At 35.6% G+C, this 18133-nt stretch overlaps 1 protein-coding gene across 9 annotated transcripts in view; it reads right to left on the bottom strand.

Moving 5' to 3' along the window:
• Window positions 1-18133, bottom strand: part of EXOC6B (exocyst complex component 6B) — a 616421-nt gene that overhangs the window by 245458 nt on the left and 352830 nt on the right. For all 9 annotated transcript variants that reach the window (XM_040458548.1, XM_040458544.1, XM_040458543.1 and 6 more), the window contains one exon: window positions 9884-10063. In XM_040458548.1, the coding sequence (XP_040314482.1) occupies window positions 9884-10063 (180 nt within the window). The remainder of the gene's footprint in view (window positions 1-9883; window positions 10064-18133) is intronic.

Below are 18133 nucleotides of genomic sequence, written 5' to 3'. Positions count from 1 at the left end.
TGTATCACAGGGGGGAAAAACACAAAAAAAGAAAAAAATTCCTTGGACACTGTCTCTACCTATATAATTAATCTGAACAAGAATTTGATAGATATCCTGAAGGCTTTGATTCCTCTGGTTCCTTAAGAACACCTGGAACTTCCTTACAGGCATGCCTCATTTTATTGCACTTCACTCTATTTCGCTTCGTAGATATTTTGTTTTTTATAAATAGGAGGTGCTGGGCAGTGGAGGGAATGACTGCAGATGTAGTGGAAAGAGCAAGAGAACCAGAAGTAGAAGCAGAGCCTGAAGATAAGACTGAATTGCTGCAATTTCAGGATACAACTTGAACCAATGAGGAATCGTTTCTTATGGATGCATAAAGAAAGGGGTTTCTTGAGATGGCATCTACTCTTGGTGAAGATGCTGTGAGGACGCTTGGAATGATACCAAGTGACTTAGTAGAACACCACGTAAACTCAGTTGACAAAGAGTGGCACGGCTGGAGAGGATTGATTCCAATCTTGAAAGAAGTTTTGTTGCCAGTAAAATGTGATCGAATGGCATCACATGCTACAGAGAAATCATTCCTGGAAAGAAAAGCCGATCGATAGAACAAACTTTGCTGTCTTTTTTTTTTTTTTTTTTGTAATGTTTTAAAAGTTTATTTATATTTGAGAGAAAGACACAGAGAGACAGAGGCAGAGTGCAAGTGGGGGAGGGGCTGAGAGAGAGGGAGACAGAATCTGAAGCAGACTCCAGGCTCTGAGTTGTCAGCACAGAGCCCAACGCAGGGCTCGAACTCATGAGCTGTAAGATCATGACCTGAGCCACAGTCAGATACTTAACCAACTGAGCCACCCAGGTGCCCCTTCACTGTCTTATTTTCAAGAAAATTGCCACGGCCACCCCAACCTTCAGTAACCATCACCCTGATCAGTCAGCAGCCATCAACATCAAGGAAAGACCCTCCATCACAAAAAAAAAAAAAAACAAAAAACTACAACACATTAAAAGCTCAGAGATGATGGTTAGCATTTTTTAGCAATAAAGCATTTTTCAACTAAGGTATATATATTGGATTGTTAAACATAATGCTACTGAATACTTAATAGACTACAGTATAGTGTAAACATAATTTACATGAATGGAAAAACCAAAAACATTCACTTGACTTGCTTTATTGCAAAATTCAATTTATTGCTGTGGTCTGGAACCAAACCCACACTATCTCCAAGCCACGCCTACGTTTTGTTCAAGTGAAAACCACAGAGACTGAGCTGATTTAGAGAATCATTATTACCATTAGACAGGAGAATTTCCACATGAGATGTCAGCTAAGGGAACTAGGTTAGGTTAGAAACAGGCAACCCACTTAACTAGTATCCTTCCCATTACCAGAGTTTCCACTTTCTGTACATATTATCACAATTTACCTCTCCTGCTGGGAACTGTTCTGTTCATAATGAATACAATTTTATACACTAACAAAAATACTGAATAAGAATCTCACAGAGGATAGACATTTAAATGATGGCTCCATGAAACAAAGCCTCGTGTACCCCCTGCAGAGTTCAGAAATAGCAGAGCCAAGAGAGAAGAGAACATGGGCTTTGAAGGCAGTTCACAGCCCAGCTCCACGGCTCTTAGATCATTAATTTTTGATACATAAGCCTCTCCATGATTTACTTTTCTTATCTGTAAAATGAGATAATAACACCTTTTTGCCAATTTCTTGCAAGGAATAAATGAGAACATATATATGAGAATATAATTTTAACATATATTCTCATTTATTCCTTGCAACAAAATTCACTCACACACACACACAGAGACAGAGACAGAGACAGAGACAGAGACAGGCAGAGAAAGAAAAAGAGCCAAACACAGTAACTGTGATACACAGTATGTACTCAAAAAATAGTAGCTATTATTAAATATGAAGAGATGGTTTTATACAGTGGAGAAAGCATGACCCAGAGTAAAAAAAAAAAAAACAAACAAACCTAGGATCTGCCCCACTATTGATTCATTTTCTGACCCTGAGCAAGACCACTTTAGGCCTCAGTTTTCACATTTGTCAAATGGGGAAAATAATAACTGTTTATATATCATAAAGTTTGTTTAAAAATCCAAATGAAATAATGAGAATATATAAAAGAAGTTTGAATATCATAAAGTGAAACATAAATGCAAGTTATGTTTAAATTATGACTCTGTCACTTGAAACACAATGATCTTTTTTAATTTGGGTACATTTAAGGAGATATGGAAGGAGAAAGTCCAGTTTGGAATTTTAAGCCAAAGAGGGGTGCCTGGGCGGCTCAGTCCCTTCAGCATCCAACTCTTGACTTCAGCTCTGGTCATGATCCCAGGGTCATGGGATGGAGCCCTTCGTCAGGCTCAGGGCTGAGCATAGAGCCTGCTTGAGATTATCATTCTCTCTCCCTCTTCCCCCCTCCTCCACCTCTGCCTCTCTGCCCACTGCAGCACACGCTCTCTCTCCCTCTATAAAATAAAATTTAAAAACAAAGAATTCTAACCCAAACTTTTGGTCCTTGTCTCAGAATAACACTGTGTGACTTTTCTTTTTAATAATTAAATGAGTACTTTTAATGATACACATGATCCCAAAATGGTTTTTGATCCTTAGGTAGGAATTCACTTAATTTATTACACAAAATAAGAAAACTCCACAAAAACTTATTGTGCACCACTTCATGCAAGGAACTGCACAGTAGACACAGACAGACATGAATCAAACAAGGTCTCTGTGTGGCCACAGTTTACAGTCCTATGGCTGGCAATCAATTTAATAGGCACAATGGTACAGAGGAAAAGTTATAAAGTCAAATACATCTGTTTAAATCCTGACACTGCCGCCTATTTCTGGTATCTCTTACAAAGTATGTAACTTCCCTGAGTTCACACTGTCATCATTGAAACTGGGATCATACTCATCTGCCTAAGGCATTTTGCATCTTCATTAATTGGGATGACATGTAACACACGTAAAGCGTCTGGAAGATAGTAGGTACTTCTAACTTACCACGCTCCCCTTTCCTGAAATAAGCACATAGGTCAATGACACACATCCCGCCCAGGACAGAATTAGGTTAGTGCCATATAATAAGTGCCAAACGAAAAAGAAAGATGTCATACCTGGTTGGGAGAACAGGAGAAGGCTTCATGGAAGCTGTGGGATTTGAAAGGAGCCTTGAAGGATGGGAAAGATTTCAATTTCAATACACACGGTTAAAGTACACAAAAAGGTATGAACAACAACAAGGATGGAAAATAGTTTGATGTGTTTGACAAAGAGCATTACTTCAGTTTGGAAGGAGTATCTTGGGCAAATAGAAAATGGAGAGAGACAAGGACAAAATAGTAGTTTGGAGGTCATATTATGGACAGTCTTGATGGTCACAGAGATTTTATACTTAATGGGAGGCACTGACAGTTTCCTAACTTGCAGTATCATTTGGTTGGTCCTGAGATGGCTGCAGTTCACAGAATTAAATGCAGTACTAAGAGAAATGTCATTTTAAAAGGGCTTTAGGCAGGAAAAATGTCAGGAACCTTTATATAGAAAATGACCTTCCCTTAAAGATGGTCCATCAAATAACTGCCCAGGAAGAAAGGCCAAGAAGAGGTAACACTGTGAAAACTAAGAAACCAAGAAACTAAGGCAAACCAAAATGGGTTAAGAGAGATCTTGACCCGGGTCATATAAATTAACATTAAGAGCAGACAGAGAAAACAAAGTCAGGATTCCCTCCTCTGGGTCCGTTACTTGAGACAGCATTTCCTTTCTCTCATGCATTTCTGAGAGATAATTATTAGGATAACCAGGATAAATTCTCAAAAGTATGCTCTTATGCTGAGCATGCAAACTGGGTAGCTGTGCCTGAAATTCTAAATCACACAACTGGAGTCTGCCAACATGCTTGTGTACTTACCTCATCTCTTTAAGGACGTGGCAACAATTTTGAATTCTAACTGTGGAAAACGTTATTATTACAATCATTTCTGGGTGCCTCGTGAAAATAGGTAGGCCACCTTGGGCATGAAAACTTCAAGAGGGAAATAGTTGCAAATCTCAACAATTACCCGCCCCCAAACATTCAGTGTTCGATGAAGTAAATTCTAAGACATCCACTTCCACCCAAACACTCTCTTTCCCTCTCCATTCTGCCTCCCTCCCTGTCTTTCTCTCACACACACAAACCTGCACACCGCCCTATACTCTGGGTTATGTTGCTTATGTAGTGACAAAACATCCCTGAGAACTAAGAAAACCTGGAGATTTCAAAATGTAATAGAACAATACAGTCTTTGGCTTTTTCTTTACAGTTCTTTCCATATACATATTTCCTATTATTCAGTCGCTCTTTGAGAAGAGAGCCACTCTTGCTAGGGAGTTGAAAATATGAAAAGAAATATTCATATTAATTAAAAGAGAAATGATTTTGTTTTTGTTTTTTCCTCAGAAATAGCTCTTTCCTCTCTCATCTTCCACTATTAGTGCACAAGAGCAAATCTCAGACACAGTTCTGTTTGGCTAATACAGTTTATAAATACAAGGTTCCATGCAGAAGTTATCCAGCACGTTGGCGAACATAAACACAAGTGCTGGGTGGTCTATTCTGCTCTGTGTAAACCCAGAAGAAGGGATCGTTTTAGAACCCATACTAATTTGATTCTAGAGAATACAATGGTTGGTGAATGCAAATACTTTTTTTTAACAGTGGCTTCAGAAAGAAGATCTCTATACTAGACTACACAGAAACATGGTATTTGCAGAATATTGAGGATTTAGGGCTGAGTCACCACCCACTTTGATTCTGAACAGCACGATCATCCTGATCCACACTGAGAGGTTATAGTATTTAGATAGCAATGACAGCTCAGAATAAACAAAATAAAAGGAAAACTCCTCAACGAATTATTTACAGTATAGACCTGCAAGAAAGGTCACAACTCTACTGGTAGAAAAAGCATGTACTTTGTGTTAGACAAACATGAATCTGATTAACAGTGCTATTTCTAAATGGCCTGGACATTCAAGTAAGTATGGAGCTGACCTATGATAACTACTGAATACATAGGAACTCTGTATTATATGACATGTAAAACAGTCATGCTCATGAGGGTGTCATTTTATTTTTTTAAGAACAGAAAAAAAGCAAGGAAGACGAATATAGGGAACACCTGTTTAGAATGGCTTTGACTGTGAACTACTACATTTTATTTTTCATCACATTCCAAAATCTTTCTCATTCAAGCACCTGTACAATGCTGGAGGAGACATTACGGCCAAAATACTATTAGCCATTTTCCTTTCAAAAAATGAAATACATTTGTAAACATCTTTCTTCAATAAAAGTGGTTTTTAATATAAATTAATTATCAAAGAGAATAATCTTGAAACAGAGAATAATAATTCTAAAGTCGCCTCCCCCCACTCCACAATTATAAAAGTAGCAAATGTTTCATGACAGAAAAAATATTTTTAAACACAGATAAACAAAAAGAAAAAAATTAAAAGCTATGTAGAGATTAGTATAGTTAAACCAGGGAGTGCATAATTCTAGATTTTTTATTGTATATAGTATAAATGATTAATGTGTCTATATCTATATTAATAAAAGTGAGATCATATTATATACAATGATTTTGCAATCCACTTTTCTAATCAAGAAATAATTAACATATCTTAAACCAATAAATATCTATCTCCATTAATTTAATGACTGACATCACATTATGTGAATATATAATAATTTATTGAGCTAACACATCTATTACTGGCTTTTAACTTATTCTCTACTCCACTATGCAAAAGACAATAAATACTATGTTGAACATACTCACATCTGAATTGTATAATATACCCATGATTATTTCATTAAGTTAGAATGCTAAAAGTGGGATTGGATTGCAGGGTCAAAGGTAAGCAAATTTTATGAGTTTTTTGAGGCATATTGAAAAACTGACCACCAAGAAGGATATACCAATTTACACACCTTCCAGCAATGTATCAGAATACCGATTTTTGGAAATGTTTCTCATAAATATTGAACATCATCATTTTCTTATTTACTTTTGGCAAGTTTATAGGCAAAAATATCCTACAACATTAATACGTTTGTCTTATTACCAGAGTTGCATATTTTGTTCATGTTATCTTATATTTTTCTTCTTTTCTGACTGCCTAAAATACAACATTTACAAACTTTCCCAAGTTGTGTGTTATTTTCTTACTAAATTTGAAACAATGTTGTTATATTGTTATATAGTACAGATTTTAACCTTTTGGAATACTTGTTACGTACTTTTTTTGATATGTTTACATTCTATTTTCTTTATTAATTCTTTTTAGGTATCTTACAAAACAGTTATTTTTATTTTTCATTTACATCCAAGTTAGTTATCATATAGACCACTAACGATTTTAGGAGTAGAATCCAGTGATTCATCCCCTACATGTAACAACCAGTGCTTATCCCAACAAGTGTCCTCCTTAATGCCCCTTGCCCATTTAGATCATCTGCTCCACCCAGAACCCTTCCGGGAACCCTCAGTTTTTCTCTATATTTAAGAGTCTCTTATGTTTCATCTCCCTCCCTGTTTTGTATTATTTTTGTTTCCCTTCCCTTATGTTCATCTGTTTTCTTACAAAACATTCTATGCAGCCAAATTATTAACCTTTTCCTTAATGATTTCACTCTTTGGTGTCATCCTTATTTTATTTTATTTATTTATTGAGAGAGAGAGTATGTACATGCAAGTGGAGGGGGAGGGTCAGAGAGAGAGAGAGAGAGAGACAGAAAGAGAGAGATGGGGCGGGGGGAGAGAATCCTAAGCAGGCTCCATGCTCAGCACAGAGCCAGACACGAGGCTCCATCTCACAAACTGGAAGATCATGACCTGAGCCGAAATCAAGAGTTGGAAGCATAACAGACTAAGCCCGTAACAGGCCCAGGTGCCCCTGGTGTCACCCTTAGGATGCTGACTCACAGATTACAGAAATATTTGCTAATATTTTAGACAAATAAATACTTGCTAATATTTTTATTGATTCTCCCCTAATTTCTTTCTTTTTAAAAATGTAAACAGTCATTGGATCTAGAACTTATTTTGATAAGTGAAGTTTGGACTTAACATCTTTTTATCCACATTAGCAGACAGTAGTGGCAACAGCCATTGCTGAACGCCACCTTCCCCATATACTAAATTCTTACATGTACTTTGAACTACTTCCAGATTTTATGTTCTCTTTCTTTATCAGTTTATTCCAATGGGAGAAGGGTATTTAATTGAATTTTCAGTGTATAATGAACATTTCTAGGAAAAGACCACACTCAATTTACTTCTTCATATCTTCTGGCAAATACTGTCCATTTTTGTCTCCAAATAAATTCTAGAATCATTTTGTTAAGATGACCCCCCACCACTAAATTCATATCACTGCAATTAGATTAATTTTGGAAAAATTCTCTGCAATATGAAATATTCCCATCTAAAATACTGCATATATTTGTACATAATAAAGCCTCTCTTAAATTACTCTGTGAAATGTTCTTCACATTGGTCCTACATATAACTTGTTAAGTATATTTACAGGGATCTTATAATCCAATAATGAATACAGCATTTTTTTAAATTTGTTTTCTAAGTGGACCATCTAACCAACTAAAGTCTTACTGGTCCTAATTATTTTTTTAATTTATTTGCGGGGAGAGGGGGTTATCCAACCACACAGTAATAATCTATGAACAATGAGAATATGTATTATTTATTTCTTTTTTTTTTTTTTAACCTTATTTGATAGAATAAAAGCAGTAGTAAGCCCAATGAGGGGCTGGAACTCGTGAACTGTGAGATCATGACCTGAGCTGAAGTCAGTTGCTTAACCAACTGAGCTACCCAGAAGCCCCACCATACTTCTGATGTAAATGCAAATAAATGTTTTTAGTGTTCCACTGTTAAATCCATGGTGGTTGCTGAATTTCACATAGGTGCTCCCTATCATGTTACTGAAATATTATATTGGTTGAATTTTACTAAGTATTTTTTGTAATCAGGAGTGCAGGCTGGATGTTGTACAATGCCTTTTTAGAATACACAATTATGATCTTTGTCTCTTTTACCTAGTAATGTGATAAATTATATTCACCGATTTTTAAATATCAAACCATCCTTGCATTTCCAGAATAAGTCCTACATAGCAGTGGGAAATTACTTTCTTCAAACACCGTGGAACTGCTTTGCTAAAATTTGATTCAGTCTGTTTTCTTATTCATAATTGTGAGATTGGTTCATCATGTTCTCCTTTGTGCTACTTATGCCTGGCTTCAGTATCAAGATGAAGCTAGATGAAATGACCTAGTTTTCTGCAGGCCAGTGCTCCCACCGAGCAGTATAAAAGGCAGTAAAAAACGGACACACGAGAAGACTATGAAGCAATGAGGACTAAAAGGAATAACGCTGCAAAGAGGGCAGACCTTTTAAAGGTGAGCTGAGGCTCTGCAGCCATCCCTGGAGGCATCTGCCAAACGTGGGCATAGGAACAGACCAAAAATTTGGGTTAGGCGCAGGCAGGGGAGTAACTACTGGGGTGAAAAAAAAAAAATCACTGAATTTTTGTTGTTTCCACGGGGCTGAAGTGCCAAAATTGGAGATTTGAGGGCCAGCTTTCTCCTCAGACATTTTCTGAATTCTAAAGCTACACAGCAGAGGAAAATAACGGTCTAAGGCAAAACTTTTGAAAAGCAAAGTAAGATCTTCCCCCAGTCTTACAGTGTATCACAGAAAAAGATTCACTAGTGGGAGGATTCATGAGAATTTCAGTTGGGAGCTGAAAAATCTTGAGGGAGTGGTAAATTGACACTGACAATCTCCAACCACTTTTTTCCTGTTGGCAACTGTTGATCTGGGGAATCCTCCTTCTTAAGACATTTGCCAAATTCTAAAATTAAAAAAGGCAAGAGGCTGAAAGAGATAAGGTTCCTCTGAAAAATGGAAATATCCATAGTCCTCTTGGTCCTGAAGAGACAGTGATGTGTCAGGCTCTCATTAAAGGCTCTAAAGAACCACATACTAATAACAGGGGCAAACGAAAGGTATGCTGCATCTACAATCCAAGCTTGACCCAGATCTGCGCATGAAGGGAGTAGGTGATGAGGCTCAAACCATAACCCATCTGCCCATACTACCTACTTAGTAAAAAAAGGGATAAACCGACTTTAGTTGGAAATGTCCTCACCTGGAACCTCTACATGTTTTAAATAAATGCAATGTCTAACATCAACCAAAAATTAACAGAAAAAGTCAGGACCATATGACCGAGAACCAAAAAAAGGATCAAAAATAATTCTACCCATATGTAGATAAACTACATATTACCATTAATAAACATAAAAAAATAACTTTAAAATTACTAATTAATATGCTAAAGAAAATAGAGAAATGATAGATAAATTAGATTAAAAGATGGAGAATTTCACCAGATAGTTAAGGTTATAAAAAAAAAAATTAAGTGGATATTCTAGGATTAAAGATACATGCCTGAAATTCTAACTCCTAAGTTTTTCTTCTATTTCTACCATAGCATGCACTATGTGTTTGCACTAATTACTTCAGGTGAAGTTAGGAGGAACAGAAATACACATGATATTAGGGACCATTTTCAACAAAATAAAAAAAACTGCAAAACTCAGTGAGAAAATGATGGAAGAGATCTCTAAATCTCATCAAGGGGCAATAACTATAGTGTGAGTTTTTATATCCTGAAGAGCCTCCTGGCTAGTTAAAACAGAAACAAACATCTTTCACCAAGATAGATTTTAACAAAATTTTCTTCTATATGATGAGCAAAGTAAGAGCAATTGTCACTTACAGGAAGGTGTGTGAATACAGCAAAAGTGCTTCGTAGAAAGGCAATGAGGTCTACTAGGTAATCACTAGCTTTGTTGCCCAAATCTCCAGTCATCCAGTCATAGTCAGCCAGCTGTAGAAACTGGTCAATCTTCTGGTTTAAATTGGTATAAATTTCTTCTTCAGCTGCATGTCTGGCATCCTGTGAAATATGGAATTTTAAAACTCATTCAGACTTCCAGTATAATCAGAAATTTCTACTTGGAGACATCTCATACTTATATCCACTAAGTAACGGAATTGGGACTATCAAGACTATCACAGTCTCCATTAATTTTTCCTTTTCAAAAGTATAGTAGAGTCTCTTCATTCTGTGTCTGCAAGACAATCTATTGTTTTGCGTCACCAGATAGAGAATCTGTCTTTACTTCCCTCAACTATCTGCGTCCTTTTTTTATTTTCTTACATTTCTTCAAACCTATACTCACTCTCAGGTCTTATTCCCATTCATCTCTTCTAGGACTCCAAGAACCCCCTTTCCTGTAATACCAACCTCTCTAGATCTCCTAGTCTCCTCACATTGCTTATTATAAGTTTCAGCTTCATGCTATAAAAATTCCCAGTAGCTACTACCCTACCTCTCTGGTGTCTTTGTCATCAGGCTCCTTCAAAGATTGGTATACGCCAATGTTTCTTGAAATGTGTTCTAAGGAACGACAGATCTGAAAAATGCTAACACAACAGCAGAAGAGCTCCTAGATCAAATAAGTTTGAGAAACCATGTTTAAGAGACTCATGATGTACACTAGCATAGAAAAGGCTCTAAGAAGTATATGGGACTAATGTTCCAAGAAAAATATTTTCAGTACAAAAGGATGTACTTGCATTAGGGCAATCAGGATTCCAATGTTAACAATCCATCAACATGGATTGGTCCACGGTAACCCAAGCCCTCCATCCCACAACATCCAATATTCATTTTTCAGTCTGATCTTACTTGCTCTGTCAAACATTCTCTTCTAGAACTCTGTTCTCCTTTGGCTTTCATGAGTGGTTTTCTCCTGGTTTTATTTTTACTTTTCTGGTCTCTAATCCTCTCAATTTCACTGGGTGATTTCATCAATTCCTAGAGCTCACACCAAATCTGTCCCTGTTTTAGAAGGCTATTAATTACTGATTTAATTTCTTCAATAGATATAAGGTTATTCAGATGATCTATTTCCCCTTGTTTGAGTTTTGGTAAACTATGTCTTTCAAAGAATTGATCCATTTCAAGTAGGTTATCAAACTCTGGGTACAGAGTTGTTCATAATATTCCTCTATTATTTTTTTAATGTCCATGGAATCAGTAGTGATAATCCCTCTTTCATTTTTTTTTTTTTAAACTTAAATTCAAGTTAGTTAACATATAGTGTAGTATTGGTTTCAGGAGTAGAATTTACTGATTCATCACTTACATATAACACCCAGTGCTCATTCCAACAAATGCTCTCCTTAAGGCCCATCACCCATTGAGCCCATCCCCCCACTGCCATCCCTCCAACAATTAACCCTTTTTCATTTATGATATTAACAATTTGAGTGTTCCCTCTTTTGGTCTTGGTTAGCCTGGCTCAAAGTTTATAATTTTATTGATCTTTCTAAGAACCAGCCTTTGGTTTCATTGATTTTTCTCTTTTGATTTTCTACATCAAAACCATTCATTTCTGCTCTAATTTTTATTCTCTTCTTCTGATTACTTTGGATTTAATTTGCTGTTCTTTTTCTAGCTTAAGATAGAAGCTTAGATTATTTATTTTAAGAAATTTCTTATTTTCTAACACATACAATTAATACTATAAATTTCCTTCTAAGCTCTGCTTAGATGGCACAAATTTTGAAAAGGTGTATTTTATTTTCATTTCATTTGAACTACTTTTTAATTTCTCATGAGACTCTTTGACCCATGTATTATTTTGAAGTTTGCTGGTTAATCTGCAAATATTTGGGGATTTTTAAGCTATCTTTCTATTAACTTACTTCCATAGATGAATTCTATGTGGCCTGAGAGCAAGTTTTGTATGATCTCTGTTCTTTAAAATTTGCTAAGATGTGTTTACCAGCCAGAACATGGTCTGTTTTGGTGAATACTCTTATGAGTTTGAGAAGTATGTGTATTCTACTGCTGTTGGATGAACTATTCTACAATTGTCAATTTAATCCAGTTGATTGACAGTACCATTCTGTTAGACTATATTTGGATATTCTCCTCCTCAAGCTATCAATTTCTGGCCCCTGGATTTGTCAATTGCTGATAGATGGGTTTACTAGGACATGTAAGCAGGAAGAGATAATGACTTACATAAAATACCTTTTCAGTATCTTTTAAATACTTATGTATTTTTTTCTCATCTGATCTATTAAAGAAGTGGATAATTTTAAACAATTTTCTAATACTAATCATTCTTGGATTCTTAAAGTTACTTTTATTTCTACTTTCTATGTCCTAGATGATATTTGATAGTCTATTACTTATGATTTTTACATCAAAATTGAAATTCAATTGTTCAGATTATTTTGGGGGTTTCTCTGGGTTTTGTTTTTGTTTTTTTAAGATTTTATTTTTTTTTAATGTTTTTATTTATTTTTGAGACAGAGAGAGACAGAGCGTGAACAGGGGAGGGGCAGAGAGCGAGGGAGACACAGAATCGGAAGCGGGCTCCAGGCTCTGAGCTATCAGCACAGAGCCGGACGTAGGGCTCAAACTCACGGACTGTGAGATCATGACCTGAGTTGAAGTCAGACACTTAACTGACTGAGCCACCCAGGTGCCCCTCTCTGGTTTTTGAATCATTATTATGGTGACTTTGTGAAAATGAATTGAGATAGTTTCCCTTTTTTCTCTACCAATCTGGAATAGTTTAAATTACACAGCAATTATCTGTTTCATGAAGACCCAAATGAATTCACAGACAAAATCATATGGATCTTGCCCAAATTTAAGAAGTCTTTAATAACTTTTTCACTTCTTTCATAGTTATTACCTTGAATCACTTTTTATTCTATGTTTTCCTATAGATCCCCAAATTTATTAGCACAGTTACACAAAATATTCTAGGTATTTAATTTCCTCTGATTGTGAATTTCAAGTAATTGTGATTTATTTTTTCCTTTCTTCCTTCTTTCTTTTCTCCTTCCCTTCCTTCCTCCCACCCTCCTTTCAATCCATCCATCCTTCTTTTTAATTAGGCAAGGTAAAATGATTATTTTCAAAGTGCAACATATCCTTGCTTTAACATATCCAAAGACCTCAGTAAGATAAAATCCAAATGATGTATCAATACAAAACAAAGTGCTTCACAAGTTGGCATTTAACTACTTCTCTATCTCAGTGCTGCCCTTACTCTACACTGAAAATGTCTGATTTTATTTATTCTTTCATCTTTGTACATGAAGTTCCCTGTCCTAAAAATGTCCCTTATTCCCTCCTCATCTTTTGTCCATCTGGATACCTCCTGCTGGTCCCAAGACCCATTCCATCTTGTGCCCTTTCTGGGAAGTCTTCCTTGAAGGTCTCAAACGTAAGATAAGTATCCTCATCCTATTCTTCTAGACCTGTAACTATTAATTTCCCTTGAAGCCCAATCCTCTCACCTTTTCTCTATCTATATTCAATTCCCAAAAGAAAGCCAGCCCCACAGCATTAAATACCATCTTTATACAGAAGGATTCTGAATTTTTATGCCCAGCTCTGACTTTGCCCTGTCAATTTAGTATCTCTAGGCAGATGACTACTAGATATCTGAAGCTTAATGTGTCAAAAATGGAAGTCTTGATTCTACTGCCTCTCCCCTGGCCTGTTATTCTTCACTGTTCCCCATCTCAGTGAATACGACCACTATTCATACAGTTTGCTTCATTCAAAAATCTTGGAATTATCCGGACTCCACTCTCTCTTATAACCCCATACCTCGTCTAGCAGTAAAACTTGCCATCTCAACCTTTAAAAATATTTCTTACCACTTTCATCCTACCACTATTGTCCAAAAAAAAACACCATTATCTCTTACTTAGACCACTGCAAGGACTTCCAAATTGAATTTTCTTCTTCCACTCTTCCTAACCTACAACACATTTATTTTCCACATGGCAACCAGTGTTACCCATTAATATATAAGTCAGATTATCACCACCACTCCCACTTTCTAATGGCCTCACGTTTCATTTCAGAATAAAACCCAAGGTATTTACTACAAGGCCAGAAAACATCTAACTCCCGACCATCTCATTTCTTACCACCTCTACCTCTAATGATAGATATATCACTGCCAGACTGAATTCCTTGTTATTCCTTGAACACACCTACTTGAATATCAACTATTGTACTGTTCCCTCTGAGTGCAATATTTATCTATCAGAAATCTAAAGGATTCTATTTCTCATTTCAATCAAGTCATTTATTTTTCTTCTTAGTTCTTGTCATCAACCGAGATCAAATGAGATTTTTGTTTGTTTATCATTATCATCCCCACCACAATATAAACTCTCTAAAGTCAGGAGACCTGTTGATTATGTTTATACCTGTAAATTGCCTGGTATGTAGTAGATGCTTCATAAAAACTTGTAGAATTGACAAGAGACCATGTATTTATTGTATTATTCTGGTAGTTCTCACATAGTTCTTTACATAAGTTACAGTGTCTGTGCTCCCTGTAGATTACAAACTCTAAATCCAAGGATTAAGTATTATTTCTCTTTCTACCCAAGAGCATACCAGATTGTCACATAGTAGGTACACGAACAATATTTGTGGTGGGGTAAATTAATAAATAGCCTCATTCTATTTTGTAAGAGAGTAAGGAAATTCTTATGAACAAGGAAAGCTAAGAATGCCAGCTTAATTATGTCACACATGGCAGGAACAAGGGGCAATTCTGCAGGAAAATACCTTGAAGACCTTCTGATTATTTTTGCCCCTTTTTCAGCATAAAGGTTTCCATCTGCAAGGGAAAGTTTTCTGGAAACAGTAGCTTAGGAAAATACACAACATGTAGCTGCTATAATTGCTGTGTTTATACTGAGTTCTGGGTTAGTTGGTCTGAAACAGTCCTGGTAAAAATAAACTTTCAATGTGTTTTAAGCAATCAGTGTTTCCAATAAGCACTTGTCAACATGACCTTTAGTGGTCTCCAGAACTTCTCCTTTACTAAGTATTTAACTGGCTACTCAACTCCTATGGCTTCCTGTCTGCCCTTAATTTTCCCTCAGCAATTTTAATGCTGGAACAACAACAAACTACACAAGCCATGCTTTGGGAGGATTTCTGACCATAATTTGAAAAGCCCTTGAAATAAGAAAATTGAGGTGGATTAAGGGAAGAATAGCAGTACATTCTACATATTCCCCATATGAGAGACAAGTATAAATGAACCTCACACTCTAACTCCCTAAGTCCCTCTTCTCTGGTGAACATTCAACTACAGTCCCTCCCACATTTTCTTTCCCAAGAAGTCTTGGCTTCCACAGTAAATTAAGTGGAAATATTTTTGATGAAAGTATTGCCCATCCTCCTTAATAATGCTAATATTTAACAGTAATCATAATTTTTATTACACTGTCTAAGGTGATTCTAAAGTTCTTAAAGCTCTTACCATACTCATTTTTGGGTCCTCTTTATCAGATAAATCTTTTCTTCGCTATAAGAGTTTCAACAATAATATAATGAAACATTATTGAAAGTTTGCAAGTAATGATACCAATATAAGACAATGTATAACAGAATTTTTTTTTAGGTAATTTGAAATGAATGACCCATGGTCACATACATACATAAAGAATATTTTGTGAACATCTCTTTTTTTTTTTTTTTTTTTTTTCAGATTTACTGGAGTATAATTGAAAATTTAAAAAAAAAATGTTTTTTGAGAGAGACAGAGACAAGAGTATGAATGGGGGAGGGGCAGAGACAGAGGGAGACACAGAATCTGAAGAAGGCTCTATGCTCTGGCTGTCAGCATCAGCCTGACACAGGGCTTGAATTCGTGAACCATGAGATCATGACCAAAGGTAGATGCTTAACCAACTGAGCCACCCAGGTGCCTCAGAAAATAAAATTATATTTAACATGTTCATTATGATGATTTAATATGTGTATATACTGTGAAAGGATTCCCATCATTTAGTTATTAACACATTATCTTAAATATTTATTTATTTATTTTTGGTGAGAACACTTAAGCTATATTCTCTTAGAAAATTTCAATTATACAATACAGTATTATCAACTATAGTTACCGTGTTTTACATTAGATCCTCAAATCTTTTTCATCTTACAGCTAAAAATTTATACCCCTTTACCAATTTCTATTTCCTCTACCTGCCTCCCCATGCCCTGGCAACCACTTTTCTCCTCTCTGTTTCTGTGAGTTTGACTTGTTTGTTTGTTTGTTTTTAAGATTCCACATAAAAGTGATAGCATGCAGCATTTGTCCTTCTCTGTCTGGTTTATTCCATTTAGCATAATGCCCGTAAGGTCTATCCATGTTGGATGGATGGCAGAATTTCCTCATTTTTCTTGGTTGAATAATGTTCTATCAAATATATGTACCACATTTCCTTTACCTATTCATTCATCCAATGATAAACACTTAGGTTGTTTGCATAGCTTGACTGTTGTGAATAATGCTGCAATAAACAAGGAGGTATAAATATCTCTTCAAGATAATCATTTTTATTTCTTTGGATATATACTCAGAAGTGGGACTGCCAAATCACATGGTAGTTCTATTTTTAATTTCTTGAGTAATCTCCTTACTTTTATCCATTACAGATATACTGGTTTACATGCCTGACTACAGCACACAAGGGTTCCCTTTTCTCTACCTCCTTGCAGGCATTTGTTCTCTCTTGTCTTTTTGATGCTAGCTATCTTAACAGGCATGAGGTAGTATCTCACCAACAGTAATCTTTTCATGTACATATTAGCCATTTGTATATCTTCTTTAGAAAAATGTCTATTCAGTCCCTCTGCCCCCTTTTAATTGCATTATTTGGGGTTTTGCTATTGGGGTGAATGAGTAATTTACATATTTTGGATATTTAATGCCTTATCAGCTATATGATGTGGAAGTATTTTCTCTCAATCCATCAGGTGTTTTTGTGTTTTGCCTTTGTGTTCTGTCCTTTGCTGCTCAGAAGCCTTTTAGATTAATGTAGTCCCACTTATTTATTTTTGCTTTTGTCGCCTTTGCTTTGGTATTAAATTTAAAAAATCAGTGCTAAGACCAGTGTCAAGAAGCTAACCCATTGTTTTCTTCTAGAAGTTTTGTAATTTCAGATCTTACATTCAAATCCTTAGTTTGAGTTGATTTTTGTATACAGTGTAAACATGGGGGTCCAGTTTCACTCTTTTGCATGTGGCTGTCCATTTATTGAAGAGACTATTCTTTCCTCACTGTGTGTTCCTGTGTTTACACCTTTGTTGTAAATTATTTGACCATATATATACATGAGTTTATTTCTGGCCTGTCTGTTCTCTTCCATTGATCTATGCATATGTGTTTATGCTAATACCATACTATTTTGATTACTAAAACTTTGTAATATTATTTAAAATCAGGACATGTGATGCTTCCAGCTTTGTTTTTCTTTCTCAAGATTGCTTTGGCTATTCAGGTTCTTTCTCATTCCTTTTCTTATAACACAAAAAGAGATCTTACTAACAATTTCATCTCATAAAATATAATAAGCAGCTATGAATCAAATTTGATTTTTTTGTCTTAAATCTATTCTCAAGGGAAGGTGCCAATAAATAGGGAAAGAGGATGAAAGGATAGGAAAAAGTTGACACCAGTGGACATATATCAGGATTGCAATCTACAACTTTGTATCTAATTAATACCAACCTCAAAAGGATGAAACAGATTTGATTCCAAACTAAAATAATCAAATAATAACAATAATAACAAAAACCCAAAACCACAGGTTGGCTTTTATGTCAGAGTCTACCATTGTAGTGTTTAAGATGTTAGACTACTTTTTCTGCTTAATATTTATTTAAAGGTCACAAGGCAATATAAAGGAATTTCTTAAGGCCTTTTTAATAAGTCATTCACTCTCCAGAAATTCTCCATCAATCTATTTTCTGCTCTACAAGAGTGTCATTCTTCTCATTTGATCAAACTCAGGATCAAAGCTAGTGCTGTGGCCTTGTGAAATGATTATAAAATTGTTAACTACAATAGTAAGGGGCAGAAATTCCTCACTAAAAAAGTGAAAAAAAATCTGGACACAG

The sequence above is a fragment of the Herpailurus yagouaroundi genome, unplaced genomic scaffold (assembly GCF_014898765.1).
Source record: "Herpailurus yagouaroundi ecotype Mexico unplaced genomic scaffold, PumYag 221, whole genome shotgun sequence".
Lineage (NCBI taxonomy): Eukaryota > Metazoa > Chordata > Mammalia > Carnivora > Felidae > Herpailurus > Herpailurus yagouaroundi.
Note: the sequence above shows the minus strand (reverse complement) of the source record. Positions and strands in the feature narration are given on the sequence as shown.